The 19,098-nt window shown below is 33.0% G+C and overlaps 2 protein-coding genes across 3 annotated transcripts; both read left to right on the forward strand.

The window, feature by feature from the left end:
- The first annotated feature begins 3,117 nt into the window (after positions 1–3,117).
- On the forward strand, positions 3,118–3,573 carry LOC122318707. The gene has a single exon (XM_043136281.1). The coding sequence runs from the start codon at positions 3,118–3,120 to the stop codon at positions 3,571–3,573; it is 456 nt and encodes a 151-aa protein (XP_042992215.1).
- A 6,148-nt stretch (positions 3,574–9,721) lies between these two features.
- Positions 9,722–13,662, forward strand: LOC122318882 (60S ribosomal protein L7-2). 2 transcript variants are annotated; one of them, XM_043136603.1, is made up of 7 exons: positions 9,722–9,865; positions 11,182–11,371; positions 11,469–11,566; positions 11,649–11,706; positions 12,757–12,836; positions 12,958–13,060; positions 13,139–13,662. In XM_043136603.1, the coding sequence occupies exons 1-7, from the start codon at positions 9,753–9,755 to the stop codon at positions 13,352–13,354; spliced, it is 858 nt and encodes a 285-aa protein (XP_042992537.1). In that variant the 5' UTR covers positions 9,722–9,752; the 3' UTR covers positions 13,355–13,662. The 2 variants fall into 2 exon arrangements, with proteins under 2 accessions (XP_042992537.1, XP_042992538.1); XM_043136604.1 differs by having other exon boundaries at positions 9,766–9,865; positions 11,186–11,371.
- The last annotated feature ends 5,436 nt before the right edge of the window (positions 13,663–19,098 follow it).

The following is a 19,098-nucleotide window of genomic DNA, read 5'->3' on the forward strand; positions in this document are numbered from 1 at the left end:
ACAGGAAAAAGAAGGCTATCATGGGAATTATTGAGGCAATTAAAACCTGCCAATGCTTCTGCTTGGTGTGTAGGGGGAGACTTCAACAAGATTTTATGGCAAAATGAGAAGGTAGGAGGTAGGAGCAGACCAGAGGGACAGCTTGAAATGTTTAGAGAAGCCTTGGAGGAATGTGGTTTAGTTGACATTGGATGCAGAGGGAATGGTTTTACATGGTCAAATAAACAAGAGGATCTATCCTTTACAAAGGAAAGACTGGACAGGTTTGTGATAAATAATAGTTGTAGATCACTGTTTAAGGAACTGAGGGTGGAGACATTGATTGGGAGATGCTTAGACCACTTACCAATCTTGCTCACTGGTGGTGATGGTGACTATAACAGAAGAAGGTCGAAAGTCCCATTCAGGTTTGAGGCTTGTTGGATCAAGCAGGAAGGCTGTGAACAAGTAGTTAAGCAGGGATGGGAGAAGTGGATAGTTGACTCTAAACCTGTACAGAAAGTTCAAACTAAACTAAGTGTTTGCAGTGGCATACTGTCAACTTGCTTTAAGGAGAGTGATAAAGGCAGAACTAAGGAAATTGAAACAATTTCAAAGAGAATTAAAGAGCTACAAGGGGAACTGTCTCAGGAAGGGATGATTGAATTAAAACAGCTGCAAGAAAGAGTTGGCACATTATTGGAGCAGGAGGATATAAAGTGGAAACAGCGGGCCAAGAGGAATTGGTACATAATGGGAGATAAGAATACTAGATTCTTCCATGAATGTGCTAACCAAAGAATGAAGAGAAACAAGATTATGGCTATAATGGATGACCAGTCAGCTTTGAGGGATAGTGAGGAGAGTATTGAAGCTGCATTCAGAGAGCATTTTGCACAAGTTTATTCTAGTGCACATCCATCTAAAGAAAGTATTGATGAATGTATTGCTGAGTTGGAGCCCAGGGTGACTGAATCTATGAATGAATGGCTCGAGAAGGAGTTTACAAGAGAGGAAGTGGAGGTGGCTCTGAAAATGATGGGGCCTATGAAAGCACCAGGACCTGATGGGTATGGGGCTGTTTTCTTCCAATCCTTTTGGAATGTGGTTGGGAATGATGTTAGTGAAGCAGTGTTGAGATTTCTGAATGGAGGCTGGTTGAAGGAATCTATCAATCAGACCTTTATTGTATTGGTTCCTAAAATTAATGATCCAAAGTCTGTTAATGACTTCAGGCCGATAAGTCTTTGCAATATATTCTATAAGATCATTGCAAAGACTCTTGCAAACAGACTCAAAAAGGTGATGGATAGAGTTATCTCAAGATGTCAGAGTGCATTCATACCTAGAAGGTTGATCACAGACAATGTTATTGCAGCTTATGAGATTCTTCCATGAAATGTAGACAAAAAAGCAGAGTGGGGAGCATGGCTGTAAAACTTGATATCTCTAAGGCCTATGACAAAGTTGAATGGCAATACTTAGAGGCAGTTATGAGGAAGCTTGGATTTGGGGCAAGATGGACAGATTTGATAATGAAGTGTATTTCAACAGTAACATATGCTACTCTTATTAATGGTAGATCAGGGAAGTTTTTTTCTCCTTAAAGAGGATTAAGACAAGGAGACCCTTTATCTCCTTATCTTTTTCTAATATGTGCTGAAGGTCTAAGCTCTATGCTTGAGCTAGCAAAGCAAAGAGATGAATTGAATGGGGTGGCAGTGGCTTGTGGGGGTGTCAAGATGACTCATCTGTTGTTTGCAGATGATTGCTTAATCTTTGTGAAGGCTTCTTGGAATGAATGGAGGAAGATCAGTGGGATTCTGGAGGTATATGGAAAGGCTTCTGGTCAGAATTTAAACAAGCATAAAACAACAGTCTTGTTCAGTCCAACAGTTGCTAGTGAAATGAGAAGGGCTATTATCAGGGATTGTGGAGCTAGAGAGCAAAATAACTGTGAGAAATATCTAGGATTGCCAATCATGGTTGGTAGATCAAGATACCAGGCTTTCAGCATTGTGAAAGATAAGGTAGGGAAGAAGTTGAGTAATTGGAAGAATCAGTTTCTATCACTTTCAGGAAAAGAAGTATTAATTAAGGCAGTCATTCAAGCAATTCCAACCTACTATATGAGTGTGTTCAAATTGCCAAAAAAGCTGAGTGATGAGATAGCTTATTTAATGGCAAAATTCTGGTGGGATTTAAGCAAAGGGAGAACAGAATCCAGTGGAGAAGTTGGGCAAAGATAGGATGGTCTAAAAATGATGGAGGACTGGGTTTCAGAGAGCTTGAAGCATTTAATCAAGCTCTTCTTGCAAAACAATGTTGGAGAGTAATGATGAAACCCCAATCTATGGCAGCTGTGATGCTTAAAGAGAAATATTTCAAACATACTGATTTGTTGCATGCTCCCTTAGGATTCAGACCCTCAGTTATTTGGAGAAGCCTATGGAATGCAAGGGACTTGTTGAGGGAAGGATTGGTTTGGAGAGTGGGAGATGGAAGGAGTATTAAGATATGGAAGGATAAATGGGTTCCAAGGGCTGTTACATTTAAAATTCAATCCCCCATCAGTATTTTGCATGCTGAGCCAAAGGTTGAGCAACTAATTTTAGCTGAGAAAAAAGAATGGAATGTGGAGCTAGTGAAAGAAGTGATGAATGAAGAGGAAGCAGAAATAATATGCAAATTACCTATTAGTCTCTCGGGGCTACCAGACAAGCAGATATGGGCATATTCAAAAAATGGCTTGTACACAGTTAGAAGTGCATATCATGTGGAAATCAATAGAGGAGGAAGGGAGAGAGGGGAGATGTCTAACAAGTCAGGGGAGGTATGGAGGAAGGTGTGGTTGTTAAACATACCAGGGGTAGTCAAAGTTTTTGTTTGGAAGACTATGTTGAACTGTCTGCCAACAAAGATGAATCTAATGAAGAGGTTTGTTGTGAAGGAAGCTACCTGTCCAGTTTGCTTGAATGAAAATGAAACTGTCTGTCATGCCTTATGGAGTTGCAGGGGGCAAGTGATGTATGGGCTTGTGAGAGGAGTCCAGTGCATAAATGGTCGAGTGGGGAGAGGGATATGTTTGAACTCTGATCAGACTGGTTTCTAAAGCTGTCTCAAGAGCAATTGGAAATTATGGTTGTGGTGATGAGGAGGATATGGCTGAGAAGGAATGCCATGGTGTTTGATAATAAGCTTGTAGGGCCAAATGAAGTGTTTAACCAGGCTGTTCAATGTTTGACAGACTTTCAGTTGGCTCAAGTGAAGCAGACCGGTAAAGCAAACAGTAGTGGTCCTATAAGCAATAAGGCTACTCATTGGAAACCACCTATGGGTGAAATATTGAAGGTTAATTGGAATGCAGTATGGAAAACCAAGGAGGACAGAAGTGGAATTGGGGTGGTGATCCGAGATAGTAGTGGGGAAATAATTGCTTCTCTCTGCTGTCCTAGAACAAAGGTGCAAGATGCAATGGTAGCTGAGGTGTATGCATTATGGAGGGCCATGAAACTGTGTGCTGAACTGAATTTAAGAAAAGTTCAATTTGAAGGTGATGCTTTATCTGTTGTGAATGCTGTGAATAGCTATTAGGAGTGTTGGGAGAGGCACGAACAGGTGGTTGAAGATCTTAAAGATGTTTTGAGGAAGAGGAGAGGCTGGTCTGTGGTGCATGTTAATAGATGTTGTAATAATGTGGCACATAGTCTTGCTAAAATTGCATTAAGTATACAAGAGGAGAGGGTGTAGATGGAAGATCATCCAAAAGAGATTCTTAAGTGTGTAAAGTTTGATATATTGTGTAACTCAGCAATTACATGAATACAATATACAGGTTTTTCCTTTCAAAAAAAAAAAAAAAAACTTGTCAGAGCATCTTTATTGAATTATGCAAATGAGAAATTTAAGTAATAGAATTTAAAAATACTCTATATTGAATTATCTAATTTTAAAATTTTTAACTTTTAACTACAGTAAAGTTAAAGTTTACAATCAAATTTAATTGTTATTATTTCACATCTAAATGAATAAAAAGTAATATCTTTATACACACACTCTATTCTCACTCCTCATTCTCATTCTTCCACGTGCATTGTTTTTTCATATTATTTAATAAAAACTAAAAATATATTTTCATATAAGCTCTTAATTTAGAAAAAAAATTAATAGAAAAAAATTAAAAAAATATTATTAAATTTATTATTATTTTAAATAATAGATGAATAATCTAATATGAAAATAAATTTTAAGTAAAATGGTTAAATGTAAAATCATGTTATATTATATAAATTTTATATTTGTATTTGAATAATTCAATAGGAATGCTCTAATCTATTCTTTGGCTTCGAGAAGTAAAAAGCACGACTAAGGCGAGGGATTAACAGTGGGTCTGGTCATCAGGGCCCAAGGTTGTGGTTCTCAAGCCCAATAATCAGGCTCCCCAAAACACCCAAATCTAATAGTTAATACAAGGTCAACTCCGTTAAACAATCGTAGCCGATTTTGGACCGTCGATGAGATCAACTCTTCGAAAGCAACCTCCACAAAACCTTAGTTCCCATTTTATAACAAGCCCTCTACTCCAATTTTCCATGCGTCGAAACCCATCATTTCTCCAAAAAAACTCAAAACACCGGCGATCCCTAAGCAACTCTCTTTTCACTCTCAAATCCTTTGCATTTTCTTATTCTGAGATTTTTTATGCATTTCCTAAGCGCGTTTGGTTCTATTGGAACCAAAGTAAACATATGCTCTCTCTCTCTCTCTCTCTCTCTCTCTCTCTTGTTTTTTTTTTTTCCATATGAAGAAAAATATGTATTTGAAAGGTAGAAATCTACGACCAGTTCGGTCACTTTGTTATAGTCCCACATTGGTTTTGAGTGAGATTGTATGTCTGCATACAAACTTAGGACCACCTTCTCCTAGCGAGCTGGTTTTCTAGGGTGTAAATCTTTGGGTCATATATGGATATATAACAAGTGGTATCAGAGTTAGGTTGTGGGCTCCCATGCTGTCTCATCTAACGGGTTGGGCTTGCGGAATGACCGGCTATGGATCCAGTGGTATGGGTCGTGTTGCCCCAACCTAGTGAAAGTCCCTCTCATAGTGCTGGACCAACGTGGGCGCTAGCCTTAAAAGGTAGGGGTATGTTATGATCTCACATTAGTTATGAGTCAAATAGTATGTGTGCGTATAAGCTTGGGGGCACCTTCCCCTAGCAAGATGGTTTTCTAGGGTGTAAATTCTTGGGCTATATATGGACACATAACACACTTCAATATAAAAAGTTCTTCAAGGTTTTGCGTGGGTTCATTACTCCACTCGATTTTTTTATTTTTATTTTACATTCAGTTCAGATAGCTGTTTTGATCTTACAAGATTCATGTACATTTAGTTATTTGCATAGCTAAGCTAATCTTTCATGTGAAATGAAATCACACATTCTCACTTTGTTGTTTAGGAGATAATTGACAAACATAGATCCTTGTGTATTTTTGCAATGTCTTGTAGAAAATAGTTATTGTTTCTAGGGGTGAGTTCGGTCCGGTTCGGGGAGGTTTTGTGGACCGGACCGGACCTATTCGGTTAAGGATTTTTCTACCCTAGACCGAACCGAACTCCCTTAGGACCGGTTCAGTCCGGTCTAGTCGGTCCATTCGATCCACGGTTGACTTTTTTTTTTGTATCTAATGACATTTTGTTTAATACTTATATAATTATATTGTGATATATTTAATATATATATATAGTATACTATTATATATATTAGTAATACGCTAATACTATTAGTCTATTAGTAATAATACTATAACTAATAGCTATATGTAATAATAACTATATTATAACTAATAACTATATGTAATAATAGTAATAGTGATAACTATATATGTAACTATATGTAATACTAATAACTAATACTATTAGTCTATTAGTACTAATAACTATACTAATACTAATACTATAACTAATAAAGTTATAACTATATGTAATGATAGTAATACTATATGTAATACTATATTAAATAATAGTAATACTCTTATTACTAATACTCTATGTAGTTATAATGATTTAATACTAACATATTACATATTAAGCTAACTATACTAATACTATTATAAATTATAATATATGATACATTATAATTTATACTATAACTTTTATAATATGTTAATACATTAATATATATACTAGTACTATATATATTTTTTTGATCAGTTATACTAGTACTATATATTATAGTTAATAGTTATACATTAAAGACTACATCAATACATTGATACTAAATATATATAGTTATAGACTTATAATGATTTAGTTATTATGAATTTATGATTAGTATAACTATATAATTGTATTAGTATTAGACTATTAGTAATTCAATTTGGCTATATTATATTAATAATATTAGTTATGTTGAATCAGTCAGTTAGTATAACTATATTCTACATTATTAGTATTAATATAAATATTAGTATTAGTTATAACTATATAGCCTATATTAGAATTGAGTCTTAGACTGTATAATAAACTAATAGTATTAGTACAACTATATAAGTATATTGTATAGCTATATATTAGTTTTAATTATAGTGATTAGTATAACTATATAATAATAAACTATTAGTATAACTATATATTAATATTAGTTATACTGTTATGGTAATTTAGTATATTATAATTTATATATTATATTTATACTATAACTCTTATAATATATTAATATATACTAGTATTATATATTATAGTTATATATTAAATAATATAATAATACATTCATACTAAATATATATAGTTATATTTCTAGTGTTTTAGTTATTAACTTATTATGATTAGTATAACTATATAAATTATAATAGTATTAGACCATTAATATAGATATATATTAGTAATATTAGTTATGGTGATACTAGTAATATTAATATTAATAGTAGACTATTAGTATAGGTCACTACAGCTATTGTTAAAATATTAGTTATAGTGATTTAGTATAACTATATTAGTATAAGTATAACTATAGTCTACTATTAATATTTTTTTATACCATATATAATTATATAATTAATTATATACAACTATTATATAAATAATATATATAAATAATTTTTTTTTTTAAAATTTTCTATTTGGTCTGGTCCGGGATGAAAAACCCCCTAAACGGGATCAGACCGAACCCTTTCGGTCCCTTAGAAATTGGACCGGACCGGACCGTCCGATTCTCAGCTCTAATTATTTCTCTGAAAAATAATTTCATGAAAATATCTTTCGGAAATATTTGTCTTGTCTCTGTATTTCTGAATTGAGATTATGAATTAAAATGAAATTATTTGAAACTTCAAAGAAACTTAGGGGAGTTCAAAAAACCCAAAAATCCGGTTTTGGGCCGGTCCGGAACCAGTTTTCGAAATTGAAAGCCCGTTTAGAATTGGTCCGATTTCGGTTCTCGAAATTTTTGGCCTCAATAGGTTCTATTTAATATATAATTTAAATTATTTTTAATAATATATTTTATATTATATATAATATATATAATAATATAAATGATAATCATATATAAAATAATGTTATTATAATTTATAAAATAACAGTTTAATCTTAAATGTTAGGGGCGATTTTTTACCTAGGCTCATTAAGGCCCTCAAAGCCCAAGCCCAAGCCCACCAAGGGGCTTCACTAGATGATGAAATAGGGAGAAATGAGGGAGTACGGGATAAGGAAATGAAAGGAATGAAGAAAACAATGTCAGGCTTATGGGTATGGGATGAGAGAAAAGACATGGGAGGTAAGGTGATTTGACATAAAGAAGGAAAAATAAAGAGATAAAATGGGAGGGACAGATGACTAGAGGAGGATCTTTTATGGACTTCTGGGTGGCTAGACTTTGGATTGGGGACTTCTTCTAGGATCGACGATGGAACTTTTTAAGGGATTCTTGGCCAGACTTCTGAGAGGCTCTATGGGATGCCTTCTTCAACATCCAGACCCGGCATCCAATGACAGTGTCCAAACTGGTTGAGTGATTTCTAAATCAGTTGTACAATGAGGATGAGAGATTGTAAATAAAACTTATATAGTAGATTCTCCCCTCTCCAGACTCCCATGGACATAGGCTTAGTGCTAAACTACGTAAATCTGCATGTTTACTTCTCTTTTATTTTCCGTGTATTCATACACAGTTCACCACCGTGGTCACGAGCATGGATTACGTACAATCGCATTGGACCCATCGGGGGCTTACATAGCCTCGTCTTGGCCCAGCTCCACTACACCAGAACATCGTGGACCCAGGCCCAAAGATGCCATCGACGTGCCTTACATAGTTTGAGTGAAAGCCAGATCGGCCGAGCGACCTGGCCCAAGAACGTACGAAACACGACTTTAACATTAAACATGCAAATTTAATTAATCATATGCTTTAAACATAACATATATATATAAAAATAATATTTTATTTCAAGAAGTAAGAATCAAAATAGAAAGAAAATCACTCAAATATTATTACTAAATTTTGATGATCTAATAAATTCTCAATATTTTTTTGATAAGTACATAAGATATTAGTAGATTAATAATACTAATATATATTAGTATAATAAATTAAACTCACTAGAACAATTAACAAATACTAATATATAGTTATTCTAATCACTATAATTAATACTAATATATAACTATTTCAATATTACTATCATGTAACACTAAATTACTAATGTATAAATATGTGTAATATGTAATACAAATATATAAACACTAAAATGCATAACAACATATAACATTGTAATACTAATGTATTAGAACATGTAACACTAATGGATAAACACTAATATATAAATAATAAATTTATAATATCATGTAATACTAATGTATAATTATATAGATTGTATAATAATACTAATAATTAAAGTATTAATTATATAGATTGTATATAACTATATCGCATATAGTTAGTTAAACTCAATAATATACTAACATGGCCCTATGGATTAATTATTATAAGTTAGTTATTGTTTCTAAATAATATAAGTAGACTAAATTGACTAATAATTGTGTATGACATATGTAAACACCTACTAATGTAATAACTTATAATACTAATTTATAATAATATTTAATACTAACGTACAAACACTAATAATCTATAAATTTGTAATGACATGTAAATTTGTAATACTATTATACAAATATATAATACTAGTTATTATACTTTAGCTATTATACATTATCATTACATTTTATTATAAATTTATATTTCATATAACTATAACTTATAAGTTTTGTAGTTAGTTAAATTCAATATTAATATGATCTAGTTATTGTTCCTAAATAATATAAGTAGACTAAATTGACTAAATTTATAAAAACTGTAGTACAAGTCTATAGACTATAACATATAATTAATCACTATAGTATAAGTCTATAGACTATAAGATATAATTCTAAATAACATGTAATATTATCGTATAATAATATGTAATTGCCAATAATCAATACTAACATTTAAATTGAGTGATGGGAAAATTATAATTATAAATAGAATGATAAGTTGATGACAAATTTGAAGATTAAAATTTAACTTAATATTTTTTTAAATATGGTTTAATTTAGTATTTAGGAATATAAAAAATCTAAAACATAAGGAAAAATTGGATTTAGAAGCTCAAAAGGGCCGAAAATGGAAGGCCAACCCACTCCCGTGAAACCCAGCCCAAATTAGCCAAAATGGCGCCGTTTTGTATAGGAGAACGGCGCCGTTTTGGCCTCTAGCCTTCTCATTTATGCCCCCACATCTACACATTCCCGAATCCCATTTTCAGAAAAAAACCCTAGCCTCCCTCAGACCCACCCGTCGCCCACCCTCTCATTCCAACGCCGTCGGCGACTCGGCCAGGTGAGATTCTCCCTTCCCCCACCTTTTTTTTCTTTGTTTTTTGCGGCTCCCGTCTGTTAACTTCTCCTTTCTTTCTTTATACTTGACTATCTTTTCCTAGACGTGAATGAGTTTTGGAAAATATTTGTTCCTTCAATTGGTTGGATTCCGATACGTATGATCGTTGAGAGATCTAGGGCGTAAAATGTGATGGGCTCATGGTATGGTTTGGCTTTCTCAGAGGAAAAACGAACAAATAACTCATGCTTGTTACTCAAGAATTTTGCTTTTTCTTATTTGTGAGATTGAAGGATCCTTCCATTTCTTTTTTACCCTTTTGTGTGTCTGTTACATTTTGCTCTCAAGGTGGTGGTATTACTTTTTATCTTATTTATTTTATTTTGTTACCTTCACTTATATATATGCTTATATATTATGTTTTGCAATGCATGTTTTGTGTTAAAACATGGGGTCTGATTCTATAAGACTTTTGAACCAATACTGGAGTCATCAATGGCATAATTACTGACAGCTCCAAGTGGGGCTGTACTTGGGGCTGTTTTAGTGACGGTATTATCACTAAAACAGCCCCAAGTTCTGCTCATGTTCTTAAATCAGTTTGTGAACATGTTGGGGCTAGACTGGCTTTGTTTTTGCTGTGAATCTATCTAACTATTTTGTTTGTTTCTTTGTTGTGTTCTATCTTTTTTATTGCAGATTTCTTTTTTATATAACAGAATTTTTTTAGTGAAACAGATTTTTGTAATAGACTACAGTTTTTTCAATAAAACAGATTTTTTAAAGCAGTTTTTTAATTTTTTATTTTTAAGACAGATTTTATTTTTAGAAATTTGCCTTTTATTAAAACTGAAAAACCGGACCAGAATTGGTAAAACTGAAAATACTGGTTTTGGGGGGTAACCTATGCGTAATCGGTTTTAAAAAATGCAAAACCTGTGGTACCGGTTCGGTCATTTTGTCCAAAATGGGACCAAACCGGACCCGTTACATCCCTAACTTGCTGATGACTTTTTGATTTTTCAATTCAAGAAAAGTTTACATGGACTCATCTTAAAAATGCATGAATTTTTGGACGAAACAACTTCACTTCGCTTTTCTTGACAACTGGTGCCTGGTTTATTTTCATGGTAAATTGTTAACGTAGATAAAATGGAGACAGCTTTGCCAGAGAATTATGGGGATAGAATTTGCTTTCAAATTCTTAAGAGAGGCTGTGGTAAATACCGGTGTACTAGTATCAATGGGTTGTTATGAAGTTGAGGTTCTTGGGTGTTCAGCTCATTACAATTTAGCGTTCTATCTCTATTTCGATACAGAAAGATGGGGGAAGAGGAAGTGAAGGGAGGACCAGTAGTTCCAGAGTCAGTTTTGAAGAAGCAGAAAAGGAATGAGGAATGGGCCTTGGCAAAGAAGCAGGAGCTTGAATCAGAGAAGAAGAAAAGGGCTGAAAACCGGAAGCTGATTTATAGCAGAGCCAAACTCTATGCAAAGGAGTATGATGAGCAGGTATAGGAAGTCATAGGCATTAGTTATTGGTATGTGAATGAATTTCTGTTTTTGTGTTATATCTTGCTGAAGTTCTTCTCTAAATTTTTTTCATTAGCAAAAAGAGCTGATTCGATTGAAGCGTGAGGCGAAACTTAAGGGAGGTTTTTATGTTGACCCACAAGCTAAGCTGCTGTTCATTATCCGGATCCGTGGGTATGTCTTTTACAGTCCTTCAGTTGTACTTGCTCATTCCAGAATGTTGATTCTGATTTATTGGAAATTTTGAAACTTTCAGTATCAATGCCATGCACCCAAAGACAAGGAAGATTTTGCAGCTTCTGCGATTGAGACAGGTAACACTACAACGTAAATTACTATTACTTGTGTCAGAAATGTAATATATGGCATGCGCATTGCTGGAATGTGCATAGTTATGTGAAATGTTAAATTCGCATTAAATAATCCAAATAGGAGACTTATAACGTATCCTTTAATGACTATACTCCCTCTTTGAAGCATCTTGAGTAAGAAAAAGTGGGCCACCCACAAGTTAATTCTGTCTTGAATTCTATGCCCATAGCTAAGAAACATTTCTGGGTTTTATCGCCAGAAATTGTTATCTTGTTTGGTTAATCTTCGATTTTGTTGAACAATTTAGAAGAAGGGATAGGAAGGCAACATGGAGTTGTTCGAAGAATGAGTAGTGAGCTTTGTAAAATAAATTGAGCTATGTTTTTTATATTCTACGTAATTCATATTGCTTTTTGGTTGAGCTATGGTTGTCTGGTAAACTGTTAAGTTGTATATTATTGGAGACAAAAATCAAAAGAACAGAGAAATTTGAATCAGTAAATATTTCAAATGTGTATATTTATTGAGTATTTCTATACTGATATCTAGCTGGATGATCTCTAATTTATCTACTGCCTTTTGTAAGTTTTGATGCAATGTTTCAAGTACTGAAACTTCATAGGATCACATAAATGGATTCATAATTTTTAGCAAAATGGCCTGAGATTAACTAATTAATGATGGCCTTGGAGGGGAACTTCTTCATTGGTGGATTTGTTGCTGCCCTTAGGTCATCAAAAGCTATTCTTTCTGTTCTAACTATTTGGTAAGAATGAGATTGTGCTTTTTGAGGAACCTGGGTTGTGTTGACCCATATATTTTCTTCGGTCTTGGAGTTATTGTGCAATGTATTATGATCTTGTATGGAATATGAAGTAATGCATGCTGCTCATGTATTGGAGTTGGCCCTGTTATGGTCTTGATTCATTTTTATTATCCTCTTTTCATACGGTTGGAATCGTTTTCCTTGCTTGGTCACCTTGTTGTCTCAAACAAACAAATGGGAGTGATAGAATGGTTACACGATACACACCTATCTTTTGTGGTTGCAGATATTCAATGGTGTCTTTCTGAAAGTAAACAAAGCGACAGTGAATATGCTGCAGAGAGTTGAGCCTTATGTGACCTATGGGTATGCAGTTGTCTTTGTTCATTTTTATTTTATATCAGTGCTTATCTTATGTTCAAATGTGTTTTTTCTTTGATGAGTAGTTTGTTCAAATGTCTTGTTGATGGAGAGTAGATGATTTCAGGTATCCAAATTTGAAGAGTGTCAAAGAATTGATTTACAAAAGGGGATATGGGAAACTTAACAAGCAGAGAATTGCTTTGACTGACAATTCCATCGTCGAACAGGTTTGTGGCCTTTTTATGGTTAGAGGAAATACTTGAGATATACACCATGTTTTACACTAACGTGACATGCAATCACAGGCTTTGGGTAAGCATGGAATTATTTGCACGGAAGACCTTATCCATGAGATTTTGACTGTTGGACCCCACTTCAAGGAGGCAAACAATTTCTTATGGCCATTCAAGCTCAAGGCTCCCCTTGGTGGTTTGAAGAAGAAGAGGAATCACTATGTTGAAGGAGGTGATGCTGGAAATCGCGAAGATTACATCAATGAGCTCATCCGGAGGATGAATTAGGTCTTTACCCCTTTAAAATTTTGAGATTCTACCTGGCATGTTATTGTTCTTCGAAGTTGTCAGAGACTTGACTCCCCTCTCTTAGAGTCAACTAGAGGGCATTATTGTTCTCAACAGCACATTGCAGCTTGTTAGTTTGGCATGGGTTTCAATTTGCCTCAATATACTTTCGTATTTTCATATTAAGGTCTGGTTATTTTCTTTTATCAGTTAATTATTTCGTCCAACATGGCAGGCTTGGGCATGTTCTAGCGTCCGCATGTACTATGTAGCAGGTTTTATTTCAGGCTTGGTATATCTTCCTCTTATGAGCCTCTTCTGAATCTGTTTATGTCGGGGTTTTGGTTTGTCTACAAAATAATTTTGCTACCATTTTAGCTTAAATTTAACCATAATTAGTGGGCTTTAGGCTAATGCCTGTTAGAATCTTCTATCAACAAGAATATTTCCAAACTTTTAGAACAAAACATAAAAATAAATTCAATTTTAAAAATAATATTTTTATTCATTTTTTTATTCTTTTCATTTTTTTTAAATCTAATAAAATATTTTACCTCAAATCATTTTAACTTAAATTATTTCATTCTATACCAAAAAATTTCGGATTTCATCTCAACATCGCCTTAATTTCTGTGCAATTTTGGCGGATCTTACGTAAAATCAACAACTTTGTCACACGTGTATCTCCATTGCTTTATGCATGCGAGAGGATCATCCACGTAAGAGTTCCGACAACGGACACGTATACCCCCTGCATGTATTTGTACAGGGAACGAATCCCTTCCCATGAAAAGGCTCGTCTCTAATCTCTAATGCACGCTCACGCAAATTAAAGCGAAAGATTCAAAAGATTAACAAAGATGGAGGCGAATAAAGAGAGAAGGGATCAGTCGGAGATCAAGAAGCAAGAAGAGATCAGAGGTCAAGGAGAGAAGAAGAAGTACAACGACAACAACGTTCCCGAAAACACAACAACACAGAGCAGTACGGGGTTCGACCCAATGGTAAAGATATTGATTCGTGAAACCATCGTTACTGACAGTGGTGGAGATCATCAAGGTGATCATGGTACTGAAGCTCCTGACGATGTGCTTGCCTTCTCTCGTGCTGTTCACAAAATCGACTCCTCGCTCGAATGATTAATGTGGTACTGTCTGTCTGACGTTTGAGTAATCCACTTAATTAATGGAGCTTGCTATGGCTTTGCCTTCCATTCTCTTTTATGTGTGTTTTATGATCAAATTTAGAGATGTGAGATAAAGATTTTAAGGCCAGGTTTGGGTTGAGACTTGATCTTATCCTCTCACAGGAGTATCTAATTAGAGAAAATATATTCTTATCGTTATCGTTAATACGTTATATTATTAATTCGCTATTAATGATGGTCACACTTGAATTCAATATTAGTATGTTTGGCGGTCACGGCCTTGAATTAATTTCTATTAGACGGGCTTGTAATTCTGGTTCATGGGCCTCTATAGTGTGGGGTTTGGCCCACCTCATATTTATAGTTTTTAAAGAAATCCAAAATGGTAATCAATAAAGTCCCCACGTACGTGTTTTCCAACCCCCCGACATAAACCAAAGAAATCAAGAGTGCCTATGCCTCGAAAAGAATCAACAAGAAAACAAACAATCAAAGTATAATTTGAGGGACTATGCAACCAGTCGACGACTCCCAGAAAAGAATTCTAATTAATGTATATATTAAATATTCTAGCTGCGATCGACGTGCTGACATTTTGGAATGATTGATTCGTTAAAAGACTTGATGAGTTGATCTCCAACGCACAGATGCAAAAAATTTGGGAAAAGATGGAGAACATTATTTCCACAACACACACACACACACATATATATATATATATATATATATAAAATGTGAGAAGATAAGCTGGTGCAATTATTGTTCATGCATACAATTGCAGATCATCAAAATGCGAGCTGGATGGGATGGGATGGGATGGGATGGGCATGCACGCACTGATCAACTCAGATAAGCTTTGGATATGTAAATAATTTATAAAAGGACAACCAAGCTGTTTTGATATTGTTTTTCACGACCGTATATGCACCTTCAAGCAGTTTCATGTGGCCATAAAATGATATTGTCCAGCACGATCATGTCTGTGCATGCATGGTTTTGTTGCTATATATATATGTACATGATTTATAATTGTAATGGTGGAAATATTGTATCATGTACGTACGTTAACAAAAGCTAAATTAGGTCGTAAGTCGTCCAGCAGCCTACTTCCGGTGGCTTCTGGCAATGCCGTTTTGCCGGCGGATAAACAAGTTGGGAAGAGTGTCTAAATGTCCACAGATATATATCTTCCTATCTACATGCATGCATATAATATAATCGACGCGCAAATGGATTAATGGCTATATATAATGGTATGATCAGCTTGATGAATATAATCTACGTCGACAAAATGGACCCCTTTTTATGGGTCATTAGAAACAAATTAATTTCGTTCCCATAATTTATTTATTTATTATTCATTTACCATGATTTATAAATAAGTTATGATCTCTCTTATTTATAAATTTAAATAAATTATCCCCTTTCTACAAGACAACAAAGAGAAAGGATCGAGAAAATCCTCATTATGGAAACTCAGTCTCTCAAGTTGAGTACTAGTTGAGTTGTGAATAATAATATTTTATAGGTCGTATTGAAATTTGTTTAACTTTTTTAAGTTGAGATCATGAGTTTAACTTTTGAGACTGAAATGTATAAAATAGGTTGAAATGAAATTAAGTTTTTTTATGAAAAGTTGAAAAAGTAATAGATTTCATTTGTAATTGATTTAAGATGAGTTGAATTTAGTTCAACAATCAAACATACCTTACGAGTTGGCCTTCATTTGTAACTTTTAATAGGCTTTGGAGTTAAGAAAATAGAACTCCTTATGCTTAGATGAAAATAGTTTTATTAAACGGTACTTTGTAACAAGTTTGTATATTCCAAGCCTATACAAATTATTTCATATATTTTCACTTCCATACAAATTATATAATGGTTCTTAATCAAACCAAATTTATTGATAGAAGACAATAGAAACATTTTCATATAATAAAAATAAAGGAAAATAAAATCGTTCACTGCATTTTGTTCAAACTTAAATCAGCAAAATGGAAACCATTTAACATTTTAATTATCATTATTTTCTCATTTCAAATCATTGATAGATAAGTGACATCTAGCTAACAAATAATTTTCAATAAATTAATACGATATCAAATAATGATGAAATAATAATAATAATAATTAAAAAGAACAATAAATAATTACAATTTGTTTCAATAACTACACCATCGTATTCTCAATATTGATATGTGTGTGTGTGTTGGGGGTTTCTCGAAGAGGGAGCTATCCCATTCCCATCGCCAGCTCCATGCAGCAGTACTTGGAATTATTTTACAGAGAGAAATATTTTTTGCAGTCGTTAGATACAATCAGTGTACAGTTGATTGTAAAAAAATAAATTAATACGGGACCTATATAAAAAAAATTTATTTTTATAATTTTTTTTTATTTATGTAAATTCTCCTAAATATAAAAATAAAAATTTATAATTTTTTTTATTCATTTTATATAACTGATTGTATACCAATTATATTTACTGACTGTACGTAATAAAGCCCTTTTACAGAATAGGGTCATGTGACAGCCGATGCAGTGTAAATAATTACGAAGCATTTGGGTAAAGGCAGGCATGTGGTGCAATTGCAACTTTATTATAAGGTACGTAATAAAAAATAAATAAAAGGAAGATAAAAGGAAAGTGCAGTTTTTCAGTCTATTGTGTCGTGAATTTTGACCATAAACACGTGGATCCTACTCGATCTACTGATAATTCAACAGATCAAAAGGGTACTACAGCCTACTACGTCCCTAGCTTTTGGGGCCCCATTAACGCTTCGAGTTCGAGCCTTTATCAGTACTGGATCGATGTATCGTTGGCATTTGAACCCGACCAGACTGAGGCCGTATGTAGCACATGCAACGAGAAATAATCAACAACAGACACGTACGAAAATGCAATGTTCAATCAAAACATATATATTAACAGACAATTTTGGCATCAATCAGTTATCAGCAGTACTGCATGCGTAAAGAAAATGATGGATCACGCTGGAAGTTACCGCTTTTCTTTTTTTTATTTTTTAGTTTTTTAGTAATTAATAAATTATTATTTAATAATATTATAAAAATTTTAAAATATTTAAAAGTGTAAAAAATATGATGCAAAAAAAAAAATAATAATAATAATAAATAAATAAAAAGTTAGCGGAAGCACCCAACGATAGACGTAGTAATCCCCATGCATAAATAACTAAGATCTCGAATTCTCTTAAATGAAAAAACCTGCATAAATATTTTTTTGGATTGTTTTGACTGATCATTTTATGGGCATATATATTTTTTTAAAAATAATTTTATAATTCAATGTATCACGTGATATATCAAATAACCTTAATTTATAAATTTAATTTTATAAAATTTTATTGTGGATTTAATGGTCGAATGAGAGAATATCATATTTATACAGTTATAATAAAAATAAGACGAGGGACTGAAAAATAGAAATAATTATATATCTCGATACTCAACGCTTGACGGAGATCATGTACATAATAGATACAATATTGTTTTGAATGTTTTACGTTTAGGTACTGCTACAGTCACGTATAAAATTTATAGATGTGGCCCTTGAATAGACCATTTTATTTTTTTATATATTTATTTTATATATTTAAATATATATTTAAAAAAATTTATATTATTATTTAAAAATAACTCTTTAATTACTGAAAAAAAAAACAAAAAATCAGTGACCGTGATTTGTACGCAGGACTAGCATTATCCTGTCCATTTTCAGCAAAGACAGGTTTGCATGTGCCCCTCTAATTAAGTGGAAAGAGAAATCCCACCAAGTGCCCAAAATTAATAATTAGAGAAGAAGACAGGCCGTACAACATTGGCCATCAGTCGTGGGATTTGGCCCTATTCTCTATTTCTCTCTGTTTCTCCGTGCATGCTAATTGGTATGTTCGGAATAAAAAAAATAAAAATATTATTCTTACGTTCACATGTGTGGACTGTGGAGTGCCAATTAAAAAACTGGTTTATCTATATATAGTTTAATATTATGATTTGAATTAAATGTATTCTATAAATAATTCGAGAAAGTAAGGGTTCCTATTTTGTACGGTGATAATCAGTAATTGACTATCTAATTAATTTAGTGCTTTGCGATAAATTATTGATGTTCAATAAAAACATATCAACTGATCTTATATTTTCGATCGAAAAATATTTTAGCTATAAATAGATTATATATAAATAAATTTATAAGTTGATGTGACTTAATGTGATACATTAAATTATAAAGTTATTTTTATTATAAAGTAGATCTAATAAATTTTAAAAAAATACATCAATTTATAAATTTATTTTGTATAATTTATTTGTATCTGTAGCAATTTTCTTTCCGATCTAACTGCATTTTTAACATGTGAGTTTCATTTGGACAATGAATAATGTTAATTAACGTAAAAGTTGTCGACCCGAGCTAGCTAAGCACATGTTAATTGATCTAATTTATTCATCCAGCTTTGGAAACATTGATCCTATATTTTTTTGTATGTTTTTTGTCACATAATGATCAGCGAATATTACCATTTTTTATTTAATTTTTAATTTTTTATATATATTTGTAAGTGTCTGGACT

Source organism: Carya illinoinensis, chromosome 8 (assembly GCF_018687715.1).
Source record: "Carya illinoinensis cultivar Pawnee chromosome 8, C.illinoinensisPawnee_v1, whole genome shotgun sequence".
Taxonomy (NCBI): Eukaryota; Viridiplantae; Streptophyta; class Magnoliopsida; order Fagales; family Juglandaceae; genus Carya; species Carya illinoinensis.